The 21,791-nt window shown below is 35.2% G+C and overlaps 2 protein-coding genes across 2 annotated transcripts in view; one reads left to right on the top strand and one right to left on the bottom strand.

The window, feature by feature from the left end:
• Positions 1–1,863, bottom strand: part of grpr (gastrin-releasing peptide receptor) — a 65,075-nt gene extending 63,212 nt beyond the window's left edge. The window contains exon 1 of the mRNA XM_073916847.1: positions 1,373–1,863. The gene's annotated coding sequence lies outside the window, so the exon portion shown is untranslated. The remainder of the gene's footprint in view (positions 1–1,372) is intronic.
• Positions 412–21,748, top strand: cybb (cytochrome b-245, beta polypeptide (chronic granulomatous disease)). Its single transcript, NM_200414.1, is given in 13 exon segments — positions 412–536; positions 668–760; positions 1,396–1,506; positions 4,369–4,453; positions 5,183–5,331; positions 7,121–7,302; positions 9,169–9,301; positions 9,387–9,479; positions 12,523–12,776; positions 13,839–14,001; positions 17,489–17,635; positions 19,712–19,836; positions 19,916–21,748. Coding segments are annotated over 13 exon segments (1,698 nt in total). The 5' UTR covers positions 412–491; the 3' UTR covers positions 20,034–21,748.
• Positions 21,749–21,791: the final 43 nt, after the last annotated feature.

Here is a 21,791-nt window from a genome sequence, read left to right as displayed (position 1 = left end):
CTTGTGGCCCAAATTATAACCCATTTTAAACCCCATTTCTACATGAAAATTAACCAATTCAGCTAACAAGAACAAGAAGTTGTGTTAATTAAATTAACTATGGTTTTGCTTTACTAACAATAGTTTATCCAAGTACAGATAAAACTAATGTGTTTTTTGCAGCATATTTTATAGCATTGTGCAAATTCTATATATGGGCCAAGGTATAACTCATTTAGAGTTATACATGCATGTTCAAAAAAGTGGCTGTAACAAAAGCAGAAGAGTTCTTTAAATCATATAACGCTTGTAAATAGACTAAACAGGGTTAACTCAACAACAGAAGGAGAAGTGAGAGTTCACATGGCCATCCTCTTTAGCCAGAGGAACTTTGCTAGATTGATTCAAATTTGTGACATTTCCTGATTCAATGCCGAGTCCTCTTTCTGTCTTGTGGCTCACTTTCTCTCGATCTCATCTCCTGATCTTCTCTTTCAACTCTGCTCAACATCATGGGAAACTTTGCTGCAAATGAAGGACTATCCGTTTTTGTTATCGTAAGCTATCGGGATTATGATTTTTTTACAACTAGTCTTTTTTTTTATTATTACTTTTGCGTTTTGTTATCAAATTATAAATTTCAAACATTATATTTCTGTTTTACGCTTCTTTTGTTTGTGTATTTCAGCTGGTATGGCTCGGGATCAATGTGTTTCTCTTTGTATATTTTTACATGGCCTTTTTGATTGACAAATACTACTATACTAGAGTCATTCTTGGGGTAAGTGTCAAATAATGTATACATTTTCAATATTTATTGTATTAATAGATGTATTTTTGTATTCTATTCGTAGTATTTACTGCACCCTTTAGGATTTGTAACTGTTTGTATCTTACATGCTATTATATAGTGTTAATGCAATTATAAGGCCAATATTTTAATTGCCTAATGGAAATTAGCAAATTTAGCAACGATAATTGAATAATTAATCAAATAAATAATTAATTCAATTAACCATGGTTTTGTTTCACTAATAAATTAAAATATTATTTTTGGTACAGCTATACATACACAATGTTGTATTCTTATTTTAATATTTAGCATTAACAATCAAAAATTACATTTTGGTTGTAAATGTGATGCCGTAATTATTTTGACTGACCATTTCTTAAAATGCAGCGTTTAAGTTAAAACCTAAAAATAAATTTATCTCGATTTAAATAAAAAAATACATATTTATATCTCAAAAAATGTCCTGCAGTTCTTATTTAACCAACATTTTAGCATATTTTTTATATTTTCCTCTACACACAATTTTTAGTACTTGTCTTGCGTGAAATTGTTGAATAAAGCTGGAAAATAGGAGCTGGAAATAGGAAATGAAAGTCCCACCTGTGTTTTTCTGTCCTCCTCAGCATGCTCTCTCGTGGGCCAGAGCTCCAGCTGCATGTCTCAACTTTAACTGCATGTTGATCCTGCTGCCGGTCTGCAGAAATCTGCTCTCGTTTCTCCGAGGATCTATACAGGTTTGTCTACTTGGGCTGTATCCGAAATTGACATTCATTCACTATTCCTTACTTGAGTCCACTAATATAGTTCACTTCAAGGTAGTAATGAAAAGAAGTGAGTGAATTCGAGCACTCAGGCGAAGGGATGCCGTTGTAAGTGCTTTGCTAGTTGATAAATCAGACAAATGAGATTTTCTTAGTCAGACCCTGTGATAATTGTATCTGTCAGTGAGCTGTCTAGTAATAAAACAACGTTTTTTTCTGCCATAATACTCATACAAATGTTAAATTAACAATTTTGAAACGTCCACCGATATAATTCGGCTGTGGTCGCCATCTTGTGGTCATATGCGTATAATTTGGCGCGCAAATTCTTCCTTTGGGGCAAGATGTTGAGTCCATGCATAGTGTGACCCTGACAAATCCGACAGGATTGCGATTATAAATTATAATGTCAGTTTTTTGAAAAAGTAAGATATATATGCACAAGGATAAACTTTTTGTTTATGTTCTGCTATGATTATTTGATTGAGATCGAATATGCTACATTTGAAAGTCTCGAATCTGAGTGTTCAAAATTGTAAACATTGAATAGACGTTGTCTAAATTAAGCATATACTAATCAAAAATAAAGTTTTGATATATGGAAGAAAATGGATAAAAAGTATGGTATAATCTTTAATCTATTAATTTTTGGCATAAAAGTAAAACGGAGTGGGTGATGCAGTGGGTAGTGCTGTCGCCTCTCAGCAAGAAGGTCGCTGGTTCGATCCTTGACTCAGTTGGCGTTTCTGTGTGGAGTTTGCATGTTCTCCCTGCGTTTGCGTGGGTTTCCTCCGGGTGCTCCGGTTTCCCCCACACAGTCCAAAGACATGCGGTACAGGTGTCAGGTGAATTGGGTAGTCTAAATTGTCCGTAGTGTATGAGTATAAATGAATGTGTGCGTGGATGTTTCCCAGAGATGGGTTGCGGCTGGAAGAGCATCCGTTGCGTAAAAATATGCTGGATAAGTTGGTGGTTTATTCCGCTGTGGCGACCCCTGATTAATAAAGGGACTAAGCCAGGGCCGGATTAACCAATGGGCATTATGGGCACAGGCCCAGGGGCCCGTTCGCACTAGGGGCCCCTGCGAGGGGGGAGAAAAAAAAGGACAATTTCGGAGTGTCTTTTTTTCGCTAATTGCAAATAGCGCGTCTAGTTGGAATAAGCTTTTCAGGGTTTACGCCCGTCGATGCTTGATTGATAGAGACAAGAAGAGTGAAGAGCCATTTAACATTACAGCCGCAGTGGCGCACTTGTAAAGCGCACAGGTTCATCTTTTGGCGCGATAAATTATAAACTCGGTTCGAATCCACCATCAGCTGAACTCGTGCTACTTTTTTTCTCCCCATTACATATCAGATTGGAAATATATTTATTTTTATCAGGAAGAAAACATTTTTTAAAAATAATGTAAATGTGATTTAAAGTCACAAGTGTCTCGTGGGTATTAAATAATGTTTAGCCTTATTGTAGGTTCCTCCCTCTCTGCAAAAACTATATTGCTCAGACAACTGTATTTCCTCTGAGCAAAAAAATCGCGATAACACATTAATATTATTATTATATTTAAACTGCCTTTTTTTCTTTAACTAAACAGAATGCTGTATTTGGTCAAGCGCTGAAACGTCAGTTTTGTAATAACCCGCACTAAACTGAGCGGACTGTAGTGTAACGTTATATCTGTCATAGATCAAAAATGAGTGGACAAGTGTATTTAGCAAACGCGAGAGAAAGAGGAGAGGAGGCATCTTCATTGAGGCATTTTTCATACACACCATTTTTAAACAGACCTATGATAAGGAGAATGAGGGTACAGAAGACATTATGGTAACTTTAAATGATGAGAAGCTAGCATTAACCAGGCGGAGGAGGTTAACGGCAGCGCGGACTGGATTCATCGTGTGAGAGACAGACAGAAAAGGAGAGAGAGAGGGAGAGAGAGAGAGAGAGAAAGGCCCAGAAGAGGAGAGAGACGGGAGAGAAGAGGTATAGTGTCTGTGATTTCGGATACTTTTAGGTTTATAATCAAGTCTTCTTCACGAGAAGAGTAGAGAAAATACAGGGAGAGAAGGAGAGACACAGTAAATCAGTGTTTGTATTATGAAAGACTCAGATTGATAGAACTCAGATTCATAGAACTGGATTGGAGAAGCATTGTGCGTTATATGCCATGGCAATAATATGCTTTATAAGTTTGTAAAAGCAATACATTAAAATACCCTTAAATATATATATATATATATATATATATATATATATATATATATATATATATATATATATATATATATATATATATATATATATATGTATATATATATATATAGTTTTATTAATATTTTTATTCAATGCTTTGAAAAATAAGTTAAATCTTTGTAGACTATAAATACATATGTACTATATAGCATTTATTTAAATTTGTGGGCAACAAATTATAGATTAATTTTATTAAAAAATTATTACATTATTCTTATTTTTTAAATTCAACTATAGGGGTGGTAGGGGGCCTTACAAGACAATGTGCCCAGGGGCCCCTGAGTTTTTAATCCGGGCCTGGACTAAGCCGACAAGAAAATGAATGAATGAATGAAAAGTAAAACGGATAAATTTGACTTACTACCTAGGTATGGTGGTGCGTGGTCTAAGGGATGCATAGCCTATAATAGAAATGCTTTTTCTATATGTTTATGGTTAAGTCGTGTGGTTGTTAAACTTGTAATTGGTGTATTGTGGGACTGATTGAGTGCATCCGCTATGGTTACACAGCTGGTATGGGGCAATTTTGAATGCAATCATAATGAAAAGGGAATCTGAATCTCCTCATTAATGTGTTTACAGTGCTGCAGCCGCACTGCAGCTCGACAGCTTGACAGAAACATCACTTTCCACAAATTGGTGGCCTACATGATTGCCTTCCACACAGGTACTGTGAAAAAGTCTTAAGTCTATCTTTAAATCCTCTACCAAACCTATTTTCAAATCTTTTTTAATGCCCTCAAAACCTAGAATTTAAAGTACAAAATAAATAAACACAAATAATAGCAACAGGGATGTAGCGGATATTTAAGAATTGCAGCTGAATGAGATCCAAAATTTACGTTAATTTTATTATTAATCACCTGTTTCTAAATAAGCTCTAACAGTGAGGAGGACGTAGGCCTATCCCCCTTGTCCTCCGGTGGCTAAGAATCCTGAATAATAATAATAGTAATCATAAATAAATAAAATGTTTAAAAATAAAGTTTTTAAAAGTTTAATTAGGATTTATTTAATATTTTTATTTAATTTTAATGTCTGCTTTTGTTAGTTTTAGGTTTGTTTTATTTAGTTAGTTCTAGTCATTTTTATGTTTTTGTATTGTTTATTATTTGTCATTGTTGTTTTTAAATGTCTAATTAGTTGACTAAAATTGTTAAGTAAATTAAATATATGCAAAATGATAAAAAAAATAAGTCTACTTAAAAATTCCAAGTCACAATAGGTTTACACACTTTTTAAAGTAAAGTCAGTTTGTTTGTTAGTGTTTAGTTTTTATACATTTATTTTAAAAATTAAAACTTTAATATAGCAGTTAAATAATTTTTAAAAATCATTGGTAAATGTCTTGCATACATTATATTACATTATATTAACATATATCTTATTCTCCCAGCCGTCCACATCATAGCCCACCTGTTTAACTTTGAGAGATTCATGGACTCTCAGCTGATGATCAACAGCAGTCACCTGCCGTATGTGCTCTCTCAGATTGGCAACAATGACAACAGATCCTACCTGAACCCCATCAGGAGCAATGACACGGTGAGTTCTGCAAGATTTTAGCTCATTTCAAAATCACTCAATCTCAGCATTAACAGAAGTTCCTGTTGAAATGGAGATTCCAATCCTGTTCGTTATGCAACAATACTCCAGCTGATTTCAGTTCAGCCCTGCAGCATTTACTCCCACTTCCGCCCACAGTTACATCATTCTGTTGTGAAAAAGATTCTGTCGCAATGATGAGCCACAATAGTGCATTAAATAGAGAAGCCCATGATCATCATACAGTAACTAAAACATTAATAGTGCCATGTTGCTATGTCAACGTTCATATCCCATGACCGTTATAAAAAGATGTATTCATACAACAAGGATAGTAAGTTCACCAAAAAATGTAAAAACTCATACCATTAAAAGACCATTTTTAAGTAAAACATTTAGGAAGATTTTGAGCTAAACTGTTATCCCTGAATCAAAAAATATTCTGTATATAGACAAATCTTAATTGTTATCAGCTCGTAGTGTGCATTCCTCAATTGTACATGCAAATTGTACAGTGCATGCTGGATACCACTGTATTGTGAATAAAAATAATATCCAAGAACTGCATCTTTGCAGTAGGCCTTCTCGATTAATCTAAATGAAATTAAAATCATGATTTAGCAAATGCTTTAATTGTTATGAACATCTTGTCAGGTGCGCACAGCTCTGTGATCAGTAGTAAATCTCATCCAAAAGCTAGAGGGCACTCTTGCGTGGAAATTGAATTAACCCAAGAAGTCAAACAGAGGATCAAGAAATTGCATATTACATTCTTTTAAATAGAAGAAGTTTTTATATTTTTCAATAATAATTATGAATTTGGGGTGGCACGGTTGCTCAGTGGTTAGCACTGTCGCCTCACATTAAGAACATCCCTGCTTAGAGTCGCGGCTGGGCCAGTTGGCAATTCTGTGTGGAGATTGCATGTTCTCCCTGTGTTTATGTGGGTTCTCTCCGGGTGCTCAAGTTTATCCCCACAATCCAAAGGCATGCGGTATAGGGTAATTGAATAAACTAAATTGGCCGTAGTGAATGAGTGTGTATAGGTGTTTCCCAGTAATGGGTTGCAGCTAGAGGGGCATCGGCTGTGGCGACCTACGATAAATCAGAGACTGAGCCAAAGGGAAATAAATAAATAATTTGTTTACTGTGTTGCTTTTGACAACAGGAGAAATCATTTCAAAAGTTTAAAGGATTGTGCTTTTATAACCTCAGAGTTTGACTATATTTTCAGTCTGTGCTATTTTGTATATATTGAATTATCTTTATTCTTTTTTTGTGGAAATACTAACATACTTTACCATATGAACACATTATATTGAGACTGCTATTTAGTATCCTAACAATTTTGTACATTTTATTCATCAGTATTAGTCAATTATTAGAAGGGGGTAATTTTGCATTGTAGTTTAATAACAAAATGTGTGTCACATGGTTAAACCACCTGATTTACAATTACATTAAACAGACATTTATTTCTATAGTGCTTTTAACAATGTGGCCAAAGCAGCTTAACATAGATTAAAAAAGAGAATAAAAAGTCATAGCAATATTTAATATTGTGGAGAATTCAAGCAAATCAGGCAGGCAGGAGTATAGTGTATAATGCTGGTATATTTCTAGTAAAATTAAAACTAATTTAGTACAGTTTAATACAAATGTCACCACTGAAGGATGATCAACTGAAGAGCAGCTCCACCAAATCATTAGTTTCTTTAATTCACAGCTTTCGTCTCCTTTGTGTAGTGCATTTTATTATCATTTATTATCATTGTTTTGTATTTTCCAGAACCCGACCATAGTGATGTTTACGACAGTAGCAGGATTGACGGGTGTCGTGATCACCCTCGCCCTCATCCTCATCATCACCTCCTCCATGGAGGTCATCCGAAGGTCCTACTTTGAGGTCTTCTGGTTCACGCATCACCTGTTTATCGTCTTTTTCATTGGATTGGTGCTTCATGGAATCGGGTGAGGGTTTGCTTCTATTCATATATATTTTTTGCAAATTGATACCCCAAAAAAGTACATTTTATTTGACAGCAGAATCAATTACTGGTTATTTTAAATAAGCAAACGCAATGAAATATTTAAAAAAACATTCTATTTCAGATGTTTTAGACATATGCAGCATATACAGATTATTAAGGAAGAACACTGAAGTATATTATAAAACTACCTTTAAAAAAAGGGTAATAATTTTATTCAGAAAGAAAACATTTAATTTGTCAAAGGTGACAGCAAAGGCATTTAAAAAAAAATTCTAAAAAAGTTCAGTTTGAGATAAATGATGTTCTGTTAAAGTTTGTTTCCACAAAATATTAAACATTTTAACATTTTGCATAAATAAAATACACACTTAAATATACATAAAATATTAATTCATATATTAATATAAAGTGTAAAAAAAAAAAATATATATATATATATATATATATATATATATATATATTTTTTTTTTTTTCAAAATAGTCATTCTAAAATAAAATAAGCATCATTAAATATAGAAAACACTTATTTAAAAACGTAATGACAGTTATTTCCATTTGTTATGTATTTAGAATGCATCACTTAGCACTGTCGCCTCACAGTAGATCTGCGCGGTACTAAATTTTGAATCCCGCTCCCGCCAGGTTTTAGCCCGAACCCGACCGCTCCCTCTTATATTCAGCATTTGTTGTCCCACTGCCCGACCCGCCCCGGTTTCTACCCGCCGCACCCGATCCCGCTAAAGAGCAGGGGGAGAACAAAATCGAAATCCACCCTGCTATGCAGAGTCCAGACAGCTGTCTGTATAAACTCACACACAGGCAAAGCTCTCTCTCTCTCATTCGCGCACACACACACACCTCTCATTAGTGCACGCACACACACATACACACACACACATACACACACACACACAACGAACAAACAAGCTAAACACAGCATCGCGCTGTTTCAGTCACACATAACGTTACATACGCGTGCTCGCTCGCTCTGGAGTCGGGAGCGATATTGCTAGACGGCCCGCTCCTGTCCCAAATTAAACCTGTTATCGACCGCTCTCGCGCTTTATTCGGAAATTTATACCTCACAGCAATTCAGACCTCTACCTCACAGCAAGAAGGTCCCTGGTTCTAGTCCCAGTTGGGCCAATTGCCATTTGTGTGTGGAGTTTCCATGTTCACCCCGTTTGTGTAAATGCAAAAGTGTATGGGAATTTCCCAGTACTAGGTTGCGGCTGGAAGGGCATCTGATGCTTAAAACATATGCCGGAATAGTTAGCGGTTCATTCCGCTATTGCAACCCTTGATAAATAAGGGACTAAGCTAAAGGAAACTGAATGAATGTATTTAGAATAAAAGAATGTAACCTTTGCTACATGGCTTTTAAAGAACATTTAAGAAATATTACCAATCACAAATGTTCAGTTCTCATTCCAGTTAAAGCTTTAAAACATTTCTGTCAAAAATGCAGATATTTAGATGACTGAATTTCAGTCTAGCTGGAGTCTAGCCTAAAGTGTCAAATGTAATTTAAGCACAGACTCCAGCACATTTTTACTGTTTTTGACAGGTGTCACTCACAGTGATTGGCACTCACCCCTCGCTCCAGTCCACTGTCAATTCCACAATTCCTGTTTAAACTTTACACCAATAAGGAGAAGATTGAAAGCACTCACTCATTTTTGACAGTTTTAAGATTACAAAGGCAGGTTTTCCAGCAGTCTCTGTTCAATATCTTGACGCGTCTCATTCACTTCATTCTAAGAAGGCAAAAAACAATGGCTGAATAATTATCATGCATTATTAATTATTCGTGTGTGTGTGTGTGTGTGTGTTTTTGTGTGTATAGGCGTATTGTTCGAGGCCAGACTGATGCAGATCTACACGTTCATGACCCAACTATATGTCACAGCAAGTTTGAGAAGTGGGGCCAAAATGGCACCGACTGCCCAGTACCCATCTTTGCAGGAAACCCACCAAAGGTGAATCATAATAATAGAATCTCAAATGCGTCTTGCTCAATTTGACAAATAAATATTGCATTTTAACAAATACATCCCCTTACAGACATGGAAGTGGGTGGTTGGCCCCATGTTCCTGTATGTCTGTGAGAGACTGGTGCGCTTCTACCGCTCGCAGCAAAAAGTGGTCATTACTAAGGTTAGTGAAACAAGTAAGGCTGTAATGGTACACAAGAGTTATGGATTAGTATGTTTTCATTTAGCAAGGGGGAAAAGCAAAGTACTGTAGTTTATATGAACTGTGGTTTACAAAATGTGGCCCTGTCTTTAACTCTTTCTATAGGGCAAAATCCCATACAACGATACGCACTGTATATATTAGGGCTTGCACAACTTGCGGTTTCTGCTAATCAGTTTCTTTTCAAAACAATACTGGAGTTACTCGACTACCCATGGTTCGAGCTACTAGTTAAAAAGACAGAAAGAAATCCTTTTCAATACACATTTAATTAGTTCATAGACGAATCCATTAATTTCATAGGACTAACATAAATTGTTAAAACATTATAATACTTTTTTAAGTTACAGAGTAATATAAAAATAAAAAGCTGCACGCAACATTGTCATTTAACATTTGCATCATAAGCTTGCTGTATATGCAAAGCAAACTTGTGTTTATCCTGTAATACTTTAAGTTTAAGTTATTAAAGTAACTTTATTATTTAACATGTTTTCAGCAGTATTAAGAACTAAGTGAAACTTAATTACTTAAACCAGTTCAGAAAGACAAAAACAGTTCTCGTCAGCAATACAGCTGACCCACAAAAAATAAATAGCCTAAATTAATAAATATTGCATAAATAAAAAGTTGAAATTGAAAATACCTAAATGAAATATTTATAATACAAAAGAAAAAAGCTGTAGGCTAATTATTGCATTTTAATTATACATTTAATTAAGGCTATATAAAGTAAAAGTAGCCACACCCGAAACCTAAAATGCGTTTTGAAAACTCATATTCATAACACAGTATTCATAAAACGAATTAAAAGGTTAATAAAATTGTTTTGACCTAGACTAAATCTCATTCAATCATTTAATTTCTGCTACATTTCAACACTTACTAAAATAACAAAATGAATGAATATATACTTAAGATTATGCAAACGACCATGTGTGCACAAGTAATAGTCTGTTATACAATAAGTAGTCTGATTTAAAAAAATAACTGTAATATTTAAGTTTCCAGCAGTGATAACAAGAATGAAAATTATTTTGGTTCAGAAAAGAAATAGTTTAACAAGCGACAATAGCCTATACAGCCAAACAGAAAATAAATAATAAATAAACTATTTATAAATAAATTATTTAAATAAATAAAAAATATTAAAATAATAAATAAAATATGCTTAGACACAGTAAACTAACAAATGACTGCATGATATTTTAACATGCAGATATAATGTATGAGAAAACGTATTTTTATATTTAAAAGTCATAAAAATAAACAGCAATGCAACTACGAATAAAGAGCCCATCTTGCAATTTAATCATTTTATATTTACCCAGGTTTTCGACAGAAATTATGAATAGAATCTTACTTCATCCGACTTTATACAGAACACAAGTCATCCCTGCTCTCATCCTCTAGTCACAGACAGTCTTTGGTCAAGCTCATGGATCTTGCATTTAGAAATACAAGCACATCCATGTGAGAGGGATGCAGGCTTGCTCTTTGCCTTGTTACTGTGTTGCCGGCCAAAGAAAATTTCTTTCACTTTGTGTGCTGGTGTCAGGTATAGCAAGAAATAATTTCACTAGCTTGGATAGTAGAGGAAACCGATGTTCATTACATAACTACAGTTCAAGAGGATTCCCTGTGCTGTTAACGTTGATATTGATAAATAATCTTGAATTTAATCCTCAGTTGTTGTTGGAAGCTTTAACCTTGCATCATGGTGTTTGTTGGATACGTTTGTCGTTTTGATGTCATTTATGCTAAATGCCATACAATCATTTTTATGTGATCATATTTCTTACATCATTTAAAACTTTAGTGCAAATGTTGGATTAAAATGCAGAAATAAATAGTATTATTAAAATATAAACCATTTTTAAAATAACTGATAACAGGTCCAACATTAAAGTATTAATAACAAATATAGCTAAATAAAATGCAAAATGTTAACATTGTTTGTACTTTCAAGACTGCAAGTTTCTCACAATGCTGTTATTCATGTTTGTGTCTGCATCCCCACAATAGCGTATAAAATTGGTTCATAAAAATTATGAAAAAGTATTACTATAAGCAAAGTATTTTCTGACACCATGAAAAACACAGTGAAGCATAATATGAAACAACAGACTTATTCTTTCCATGCATCATATATTTAGTCAAATCTCACAGCCCTAATATATTGTAATCAGTGTCGTGACAAATAATATATGGTTCTTTGCCCACTAAAGGCGATTTTTGCAAGCCCTTTTACTCACTCTAGATTTCAAACTCGGTATAAATAACCAGAGTTTCCTACCTCAGTTATCTTCATCTTGAAGAATCCCGCCTTCTACCACTACTCCTCCTCCCTTTTCCTTGATAGTGCAGCACGGCAGCCCAGTGGTTAGCACTGTTGTCTCTCCGGTTTCCTCCCACAGTCCAAAAACTTGCGACATAGGTGAATTGACCAAACCAAATCAGCACAATAGATCAATTAGCTTAATAATAGATTAATTAGCTTTTAATCAGCAGTATATCTCTCTCAGTTATCGAGACCTACCTAAGGTCAAATTCCTCTCTCTCCCTGCAAACGAGAGGGAGCCATGGGCCCGAGGGTCTTATAAACTCAGGGCTCTCTCCGGGGACAGCATGCCAAACATGCTTAATAATCAATCATCAGCTAAGTGTGAACTCTTGAAACAGTATTTTGTCTCTCTTGCATACTAAAATAAAACAAAAAACTTTAACAAAGATTTTCTGTATGACTACATACAAAAAATATGCTTGCTGTTTGTTTAAAATACTTATTTAAAATGAGCTGAATCAACACAATTCTTGAGATTTTTTTGGGGACAAATTAATTGTTTTATGTTCAATCCACATTAATTTGTTAAGTTAACTTAAATGATATAAATAAATTGTGTGGAACCCTGCAGGTTTTACAGTGTATGTGGGTACAGTTACTCTCCTACATTCAAAGAATCATTCAATTTCTTATTCTCATCATTTCATTGCTACTTTACAGGTTGTAACGCACCCTTCCAAAACCCTTGAGCTGCAGATGAAGAAGAAAGGCTTTAAGATGGAGGTGGGCCAATATATTTTCATGATGTGCCCGTCGATCTCTCAGTTAGAATGGCATCCCTTCACCCTCACCTCTGCCCCGGAGGAAGACCACTTCAGCGTGCACATCCGAATCGTAGGGGACTGGACGCAGGCACTTTACTCTGCCTGTGGAGGGGATAAGACTGCGGTGCTGGATGCTTGGACACTACCAAAGTAAGATTGATGAGAACTTACCCTCATGCTGCTGTAAACCTGGTTCATTCTCAATACCGTATTGGACAGCTATCAATTTGAGGGGGGATAGGGTATAGACAATCTTCTACACCAAAACAAAGAAAGTCATACATATTTGGAAATATATGATGGTGATGTTGATAAAACATAAAACATTTTGTTGGACACCATCAAAGTGAGTTATTTCAAGGAACAGTTCACATTTATGATATTATTTTGGACAGTGTTGGGGAAAGTTACTTTTGAAAGTAATACATTACAATATTGAGTACTAATGAACTTCCTGACCCTAGAACTATATATGCCGTATATACAGAATAATGAAAGCTTAAAGCAGGGGTGACCAATACGTCGATCGCAAAGGTATCGTGGGTAGATCGCATGGCATTAAAAAATATAGACGTCAGCCTATCCTCCTTCCTCACTAAAAGTTGTATAACTATAGTTTTGCAGCACTTAGCGAAGTTGGCGTGGTTAAGTCCAAATATCGTTCATTAGCATACATTTCCAGAACAAACATTTGAACGTTGGATTTTTATTTGTTACATTTAATTGAATATATGAACACATCAAAGTATATATTCATTACATGGACATTCTTCAAAATCATCTGAACAACATGAGGAGTGAATAAGTCATGACAAAATGGTCATTTTAGGGTGAATTGCCTCTGTAATGTAAGGTTTCTCAGGTGCAAGTCCAATTCAAATAACACAGCTGTGGGCTTTTTAATAGTACCAGTAAGTCTCTCATGTAAAGTAGGAAAATACGTGTGTGAAAAAGGGGATGTGGGTGAACAATCGCTGTTGAAAAAAGAGAAGTGATGGGAGAGGAGGTTTCTGTGTGAGATGGTTGGCAATGCGTTGATTTCAACATCTGTGAATTTTGGTAGCCATTTCTCCTTATGTGTTTCTTCATTTCTAACTTTTACTGTTGAGGACTTAAAAGTCTACTAATGCAAACAACACAATGCTCAACTGTAGCACTGTTAAATGTTGTATGTTTGTCATCCATTAATGTTGTCTGTTGTCCTCCATGTAGGATGGCAGTGGACGGGCCGTTTGGGACAGCCAGTGAAGATGTCTTTCGTTATGAAGCGGTGATGCTGGTTGGTGCTGGTATTGGTGTGACGCCCTTTGCTTCTGTTCTGAAGTCTGTCTGGTATAAACACGTCCAGGAGAACCAAAACGTCTTCACTAAAAAGGTCATAAATAGTGATACCTTTGGAAAATGCCTTGTTTATAGTGTAGTATTTTAAGTGTAAAACCAACCCAATCTCACGGCAATCTCAAACTTTTTAGATTAGTGGCTAATTCGTATGAATTCACACGATCTAATTCAGTGGTTCCCAACCTTTTTCTTAGGGCCCCCCCCCATGAACATATACAAACATTGGAGCACCCCCACCATATAAATACACACGCACGCACACACATATGTACTGTATATATATATATATATATATATATATATATATATATATATATATATATATACATACATACAGTATGTGTGTGTTTGTGTAATATTAATATATAATATGTATACAAAATATAAAATAATCAGTTTTAACTTGTCTTGGCCTTCAATAAAACCAAAATTTAGGTAGGCTTTGACATACTGTCTAATCTTTTTCTTCACCTCTAAAGAATCATTGCATTTACGTTTCTCTGCCATTTTTGTTTTGATTTTGCCTTTACGAGACGTTGGACAACCACATTGCGCAAGTGAGCAAAATTTAAATAATTATTTAAAGTTATTTATTTTAATTATTTTTACTATTATGTTGGAATTTTAAGCATGTGTTTTGATTTTTTTTTTTGGTACTAAAAAATACATATATAATAGTAGGGCTGCTCGATATTGGGAAAAATCATAATCACAATTATTTTGGTCATAATTGTAATCACGATTATTCAAAACGAGTATCAGAAAAAATACAATAAAATTATTAGCGCTCCTGAGAATTTTTTTTTTATAAATATTTCCCAAATTATGTTTAACAGAACAAGGAATTTTAACAGTATTTCCTCTAATATTTTTCTTCTAGGCTTATTTGTTTTATTTTAGCTAGAATAAAAGCAAGTTTAAATATTTTGAAAGCTATTTTAAGGTCAATATTATTAGCCCCCTTAAGCAATAAATATTTTTGATGACTTGCCTAATTACCCTAATTAAGCCTTTGAACTGCACTTTAATCTGAATGGTTGTATTTTGAAAAATATCTAGTAAAATATTATGTGCTGTCATCACAGCAAAGATAAAATAAATCAGTAATTAGAAATGATATATCAAAACTTTTATGTTCAGAAAAAAAAACTTCTTTCTATGAAACAGAAATTGGGCAGGAAAAGTTAATATTCAGCTAATATTCAGGAGGGCTAATAATTCTGACTTCAAGTGTTAACATACAGTTATTTTCCAGCCTGCAAAGGAAAGAGAAATAAATACAATTAAATAAAAATATTAAACAAACTGCTTTAAGCATCTTCACTGTAAGAAAAACACTTTAGCTACAAAAATCCTTCAGAGAAACATTTTCTCGTTATGTTTGATTAATGATAAAACAGGCGGCAGCAGGAATATTTCGCGCTGTCTCTTTAATGGTTTCTCTTTCACGTCTATTGATTCTCAACTTGTTTGTTTATTACACAAATGGGGGCTAATATAAATAATCACGAAACACCGCGTTTTGACACCTATTTGACCATTAAAGCGCTCACGTTAATGACTTTAGATGTCTGCGCTCCTCTGCTCGTCTCAGTGTGCAAATGAGAGCGAATGCTGACTGGCCGCATGCTTCTGGCTGCGTGTGCGTGCTGCACACACACATTCGCGCTTTAAAGAGCAACGCGTGCACAGCTGGAAAGGTGGCGGTATATGATGCATATAATCGTTTATCTTGATTAATGCTTTTTTATAATCGTTTGAAATCGAAATCGGATTTTCGATTAATTGTACAGCCCTATATAATAGTGGAGCATTTTTATGCCTTTTTCTACCTCAATACTTATCCTCTCCCGCGCCCCCCTTGTGAACTCTGGCGCCCCCCTTAGGGGGGCGCGGACCCCAGGTTGGGAACCACTGATCTAATTCATACAATTTATTAGGATTTGCTCATTACTCAATGACAGTAGGGGTTAGGAGTAGGGTTAGGTGCTACGCCTCCTTTTTAAAATCGTACATTTTCGTACGACTAAACTCGTACAAATTAGCCACTAAATTGACAAAATGTAAAATACTTACGTTTCCTCGTGAGATCAGCATGGTGAATGGGTTGACATGGTAAACATTTAAATAAACTGATATAATAACTGAGCGGTGGATAAAGAGATGTTCAGAATTTATTTTGTTGAATAATCAATGTGTTTTACTGTACATCTTAGACAAGTATTTTAATGTTCTTATAAATATTTTAAATGTATTTGAAGTCATGAAATCACTGTTAGACTTAAGGTGAACAATTCCTTAATTTGCAAGTTAATCCACTGAAAAACAAAAACAAACATTTGTTTTAGTAATCTTTAATAAAGACTGCATCTTAAACTGCCTACTACTCAGTAGGTACTGCATTTCAATTTAAGGGTGCTTTCACACCTAGATTTTTTGTGTCGGAATCTGTCTCGTTTGCCCAGTAAGCATGGTTCGTTTGGCATATGTGAATTCAGCAATCACGCTCGGATCCGCGCCCAGTGTTTTCAGATTAGGCGGTTTCCTGCCCATTTGGGAGGTTTTTAAATTATTTTTGCAGGTAAAAAATGACAGACTGGTAGTGTAAAACTGGGCGGTTTTGTAACGGTGTGCCCGCCAGCCCCGGTCTTCACTTATAAACCTGTTATGATCCCCCTCTTAGTTTATCTGTTATTTCTCTCTATAATATAAAAAACACCCTAAATGTATTACTCTGCTGTTAGAAATGTATGTTCTATACAGTAGGAATGCAAGTAGTATGAATATAACTCAGACATACTACATCTGTCATTTTGTCATTATAACGTGATCAACCCATGTGAAATCATGGGACACTTCAGAATCTTGCTGGAACCAGTCGGACCAGACTTGAGATTCTGCAGATTTTGTGGCATTCAAACATTTTAAAATGAAACTAAAGAAACAGTTGCTGTTGAATTTTATTGGTGATTCCTAAAATGAAATTTATTCATAAGCTTGGCTAGCAATTTTAGAGAATTTGATGTTTCCCCATTTAAACAGAATGCTTGTCTCAAAGAAACTTTGTCTTTAATCAAAACCTAACCATTTGCATCCACTCTGGAATGGCAGAGCTTCTCTGATGACATCAGTGTGACACATGGGCAAAATATGCATAGCCACGCCCCTCTAACTGTTAGTTTGCTGCAAGTGAAAGATAAGAGGAGGAGCAGAAAAATAAAACCCCGCCTCCTTTTCAATATTCTATTTTAGTGGCAAATACATTATCATATTAAAAATAAACGTCGGCAGCAACTTCCTGTTCACGTAGACCTTTCTACCACAATATATCAGGTAAATATTGAATCAACCCCATTGTAAAGATCTTCACAATTAAATTACATCAATTAATATAATGTAATAAATTCTTAAATGTACTGTTAACCCAAAATGTTTACTTGTTGATCATTAACTGACTTCCTGGGATCGAAAATCCATTTATTTTTACAACGTTGACTAATATTCTGTCATGACCTTTGCAGATCTATTTCTATTGGCTGTGTCCGGAGACTCAGGCTTTTGAATGGTTCGCTGACCTGCTGCAGAGTTTGGAAAAGCAAATGTCTGACAAAAACATGAGTGATTTCCTCAGTTACAACATCTATCTAACACGCTGGAAAGATGCTGAGGTGGGTGATCAACATACGCTTGTTTATTGTTAGACACTGTGAACTTTTGATAGCACGCCCCAAAAAACACGCCCCAAAAAACACTGATAGCTCGCCCCAAAAAGAATAACTGCTCACCATTTATTCTGCCTCATTTTGACCCAAACATATTCAAGTTTTTGTTCTCTGTTGAACACAGAAGAAGATATTTGGAAGAATGTGTAAAACTGGCAGCTATTAACTTCCATATTCTTCAAAATATCTTCTTTGGTGTTTAAGAGAAGAAGCTCTTGGTGAGGGTGAATGAAATGGTGATTAGATGTTCATATTTGAGTGAACTATCACTTTAAACCCTTAGCTGTCACAGGTGGGACTTTTTTCAGGACATATTTCATTTATTTTCTATGTGTGTGTCTGTAAACCTGAACTTGTGCTCAACATAAATGAGTACACCTTAATATTTTGTATTTTTATCCATTTCTCAATTTAATATATATATTTATGTCATAGAACAATTTTAGAAATAAAAAAATAATAAATTCAAGCAAAATAATTGCAAATACATAAATAAATAAATTGTAAATATTTTAAACATTTTATAGTTTTTGTTTCTCTTGATTTTTCCTCTTTAAAAAAAAAAATTCCCCTACTGTGTATATTTATTACGTATATAAAAATGCACACACATATTGTACATGAATGCCACAAACATATCACCCCTCAGCCCAAGACCGGTTACTCACTGAAGCTAAACAGGGCCCACATGGGAAAACTAAGTTGCTGTTGGAAGTAGTGTTAGTAACGCCGGCAGTGGGCGCTCAACCTGGGGTCTGTGTGAGTCCTAATGCCCCAGTATATTGAAGGGGACACAATAATGTCAGTGAGCGCCGTCTTTTGGATGAGACGTTAAACCGAGGTCCTGACTTTCTGTGGTCATTAAAAATCCCATTGCACTTCTCGTAAAGATTAGCGGTGTAACCCCGGTGTCCTGACCAAATTCACTCCATTGACCCTTACCCATCATCGTCTTCTAATCATCTCCATCCACTGAATTGACTCTATCACTGTCTCTCCACTCCACCTATAGCCGGTGTGTGGTGAGCGCACTGGCACCGTTGTCCTGTGGCTGCCGTCACATTATCCAAGTGGATGCTGCACACTGGTGGTAGTGTGGAGAGACCCCCCTCTCATGATTATGAAGCGCTTTGGGTGTATGGCCATACACAATAAATGTGCTATATAAATACACATTACATGGCATATACTTTACAAATATTTACATATATAATAATAGTCACATATAATTTTATGTATATATATATATATATATATATATATATATATATATATATATATATATATACACAAACAACAGTTCTGTCTGGTTCTCGAATCAAATTGGCTGATAGCCGTGCAATATTCTGCAATATCAGAACTCCTACAGCCTCTTTACACTTTGTGTATTACTCCACCCACATAAAACCAGCAAAAAGCAGACACTAAAGCTCTAAAGTTTAAAAGATGCGAACTCAACTGTTTAACTGTCAGCTTATGATTTAAATCCGGAAGAAAGTAGTTCCTCATACAAAAGGGTTTTTGAGACTCTCCATGTTTGATTTTGTTTTCATATACACAATTATGCCGTCAAACTGTTGTATAAACGCAATATCACACTCGTAGCATATATCGGCACTGGTGGGGGCACTAAGGCAACGCACGCCTCCCACCAGTGCCGATATACAGCCATATCGCACAGCTACTCGTGTGATATTGCTCATATGTATGCATTTTCTATGCATGGATATACATGGATGTGTATGTATATATAAATGCACACACATATTGCACATGTATATACTTATAAAATAGACAAATATATTAATATTCACATATAATTTTGATATATATGAGTAAGCATTTTCTATACATGCATACTCAGATACATGGATGCATTTATATATACAATACGTAATAAATATACACAGTAAACACAAAATTAACTAAATGCAAACTTTTATTTTGCATGGGATTAGTCACAACAGTTTAAGAGGAGATTAAGTGAAAAAGGAAGTCATTTTATTTTGTTTACTGTTAAAGGCAGCTCATCTCAGAGTTCAATATGAAGCGGAGGACGATCCTATCACTGGGCTTAAGCAGAAAACTCGCTATGGAAAACCCAACTGGGACAATGAGTTCAGTCTCATTGCATCCCAACACCCTGGGTAAGTAGAGTGTGTAAATAAAATGCACAATATTTTTGTCAAGTTACTGTGCATTACTAACTATTTTTTTTTCTCCTAGTACAAAAGTAGGTGTATTTCTGTGTGGTCCTACTGCACTGGGAAAAGCTCTGAGCAAGCAGTGCCTTTCACACACTGAGGGCGGAACTGAGTTTATTTTCAACAAGGAAAACTTCTGATGTGCTGCAAGAAACATCCACTGTTTGGACAAATCATGTTTGTGATAAAATATGGGGAACATTGTTTTATTTTGTTGGTTTGTTCTCTAACAACTATATCTATGCAGTGCTGGATATAAAACTGACGATATAAGAGAAATTTTATTGGCTGTAAACCTTGACACCGGTTTCCGTCCCATGCCTAGTCTGGATTACGCAAACAGATTTCAAAGATGAAGTATTTATAATTTAAAGTTAGAAATCAGATTACAATCACTTTTTATGGATTACATGATTAAATAATATAATCCTAAAGGTAATTTCAATACCATTTTAAGACTTTCTAAAGACCTTCTCAGAATATTTTAAGAGCTCATCTCCACTTGAAGTTCTAATCAGTATCAAACCTTTAACTTAAACATTTGTTAATAAACAGTTGTAGTTAAATAAATCAATGGAGCACAACCATGCAACAGAACTCAGATAAGCTCAGAAGAAACAAAGCTTGAAGGAATAAATTACGTGGTTGTTTTCAGCATTAGGCTTCAGCCACTGTTTAAACTTGTCTTTCTTCAACCAGGCGTACACATTTTCCCATTTTGCCGTCCGTTTCTCTACACTCGGAGTGCATCACATCACCTTCCCACGTTTGGGACCAGGGGCAGCCAAGCTGGAGCATATACTCTGGTCCGGTGGAGCTTGGCCAGACACGCCCAGCCCAAACCAATCGCATGGATCGAGGAAAACGATATATTTATGCTTTTTTGGAGTCAAACACTTTGGACAACGCTTAAACAAAATTTATATTTATGACGAATATAAAAATGCTCACATATATAGTACATGAATGTCACAGCCATATCAGCCCAAGACCGCTTACTCACCGAAGCTAAACAGGGCTGAACCTGGTCATTACCTGGATGGGAGACCACATGGGAAAACTAGGTTGCTGTTGGAAGTGGTGTTAGTGAGGCCAGCAGGGGGCGCTCAACCTGTGTTATGTGTGAGTCCTAATGCCTCAGTATAGTGAAGGGGACACAATAAACCTATTTAACACATTAAACCGAGGTCGTGATTCTCTGTGGTCATTGTAAATCCCATGGCACTTCTCACATTATTTAGATTAGGGGTGTAACCCCAATGTCCTGGCCAAGTTCACTCCATTGGCCCTTACCCATCATTGCCTCCCAATAAATATATTTATGCCGTTTTGGAGTCAAACACTTTGGACAACGCTTGAACAAAATTTAAAACATCGTAAAGACTTTTAAAATACATTTAAGGACCTTGATTTTGTCATATTTGGTTTATCGACTTTTAAAACTTTTAAGAACCCACGGAAACCCACCCATTTCAAACCTAGAGGATCTTGGCTGTGTAATGTCAGTGCTGTTTTAACAAATATTAATATTTTTGTATTTTAGGGATTTCCAAACTTCACTCAAAGTATTTTTTGCTGCTTGTTTAAACTACTTATGAATTTACACAAATCTTGCGGTCTTTGTTTTATGTTCAATCCACTTAAATTTGTAAAAATGTATTTAACTTATCGATTTGTGTTGAGACAATATAACGGAACTGTGTGGAAATCAACATTTTTTGTTTGTTTTGAGTATGTCCAGTTTTTGTTGGATAATTTAATCCAATTATGTGAAGCCCTTCCCCCATCCACTGTTTTAACTAATATTTCAATAGTGTAATACACATTTTGCAAATAAACAATTACATCAGCCCTATTTTACTGCTAAATGTCAAATAAGTGTTTTATTTTGATTGTTA

This window comes from Danio rerio, chromosome 11 (genome assembly GCF_049306965.1).
Source record: "Danio rerio strain Tuebingen ecotype United States chromosome 11, GRCz12tu, whole genome shotgun sequence".
In the NCBI taxonomy this organism is placed as follows: Eukaryota; Metazoa; Chordata; class Actinopteri; order Cypriniformes; family Danionidae; genus Danio; species Danio rerio.
The sequence above is the reverse complement of the archived record's forward strand: the minus strand, read 5'-3'. Positions and strand labels throughout refer to the sequence as shown.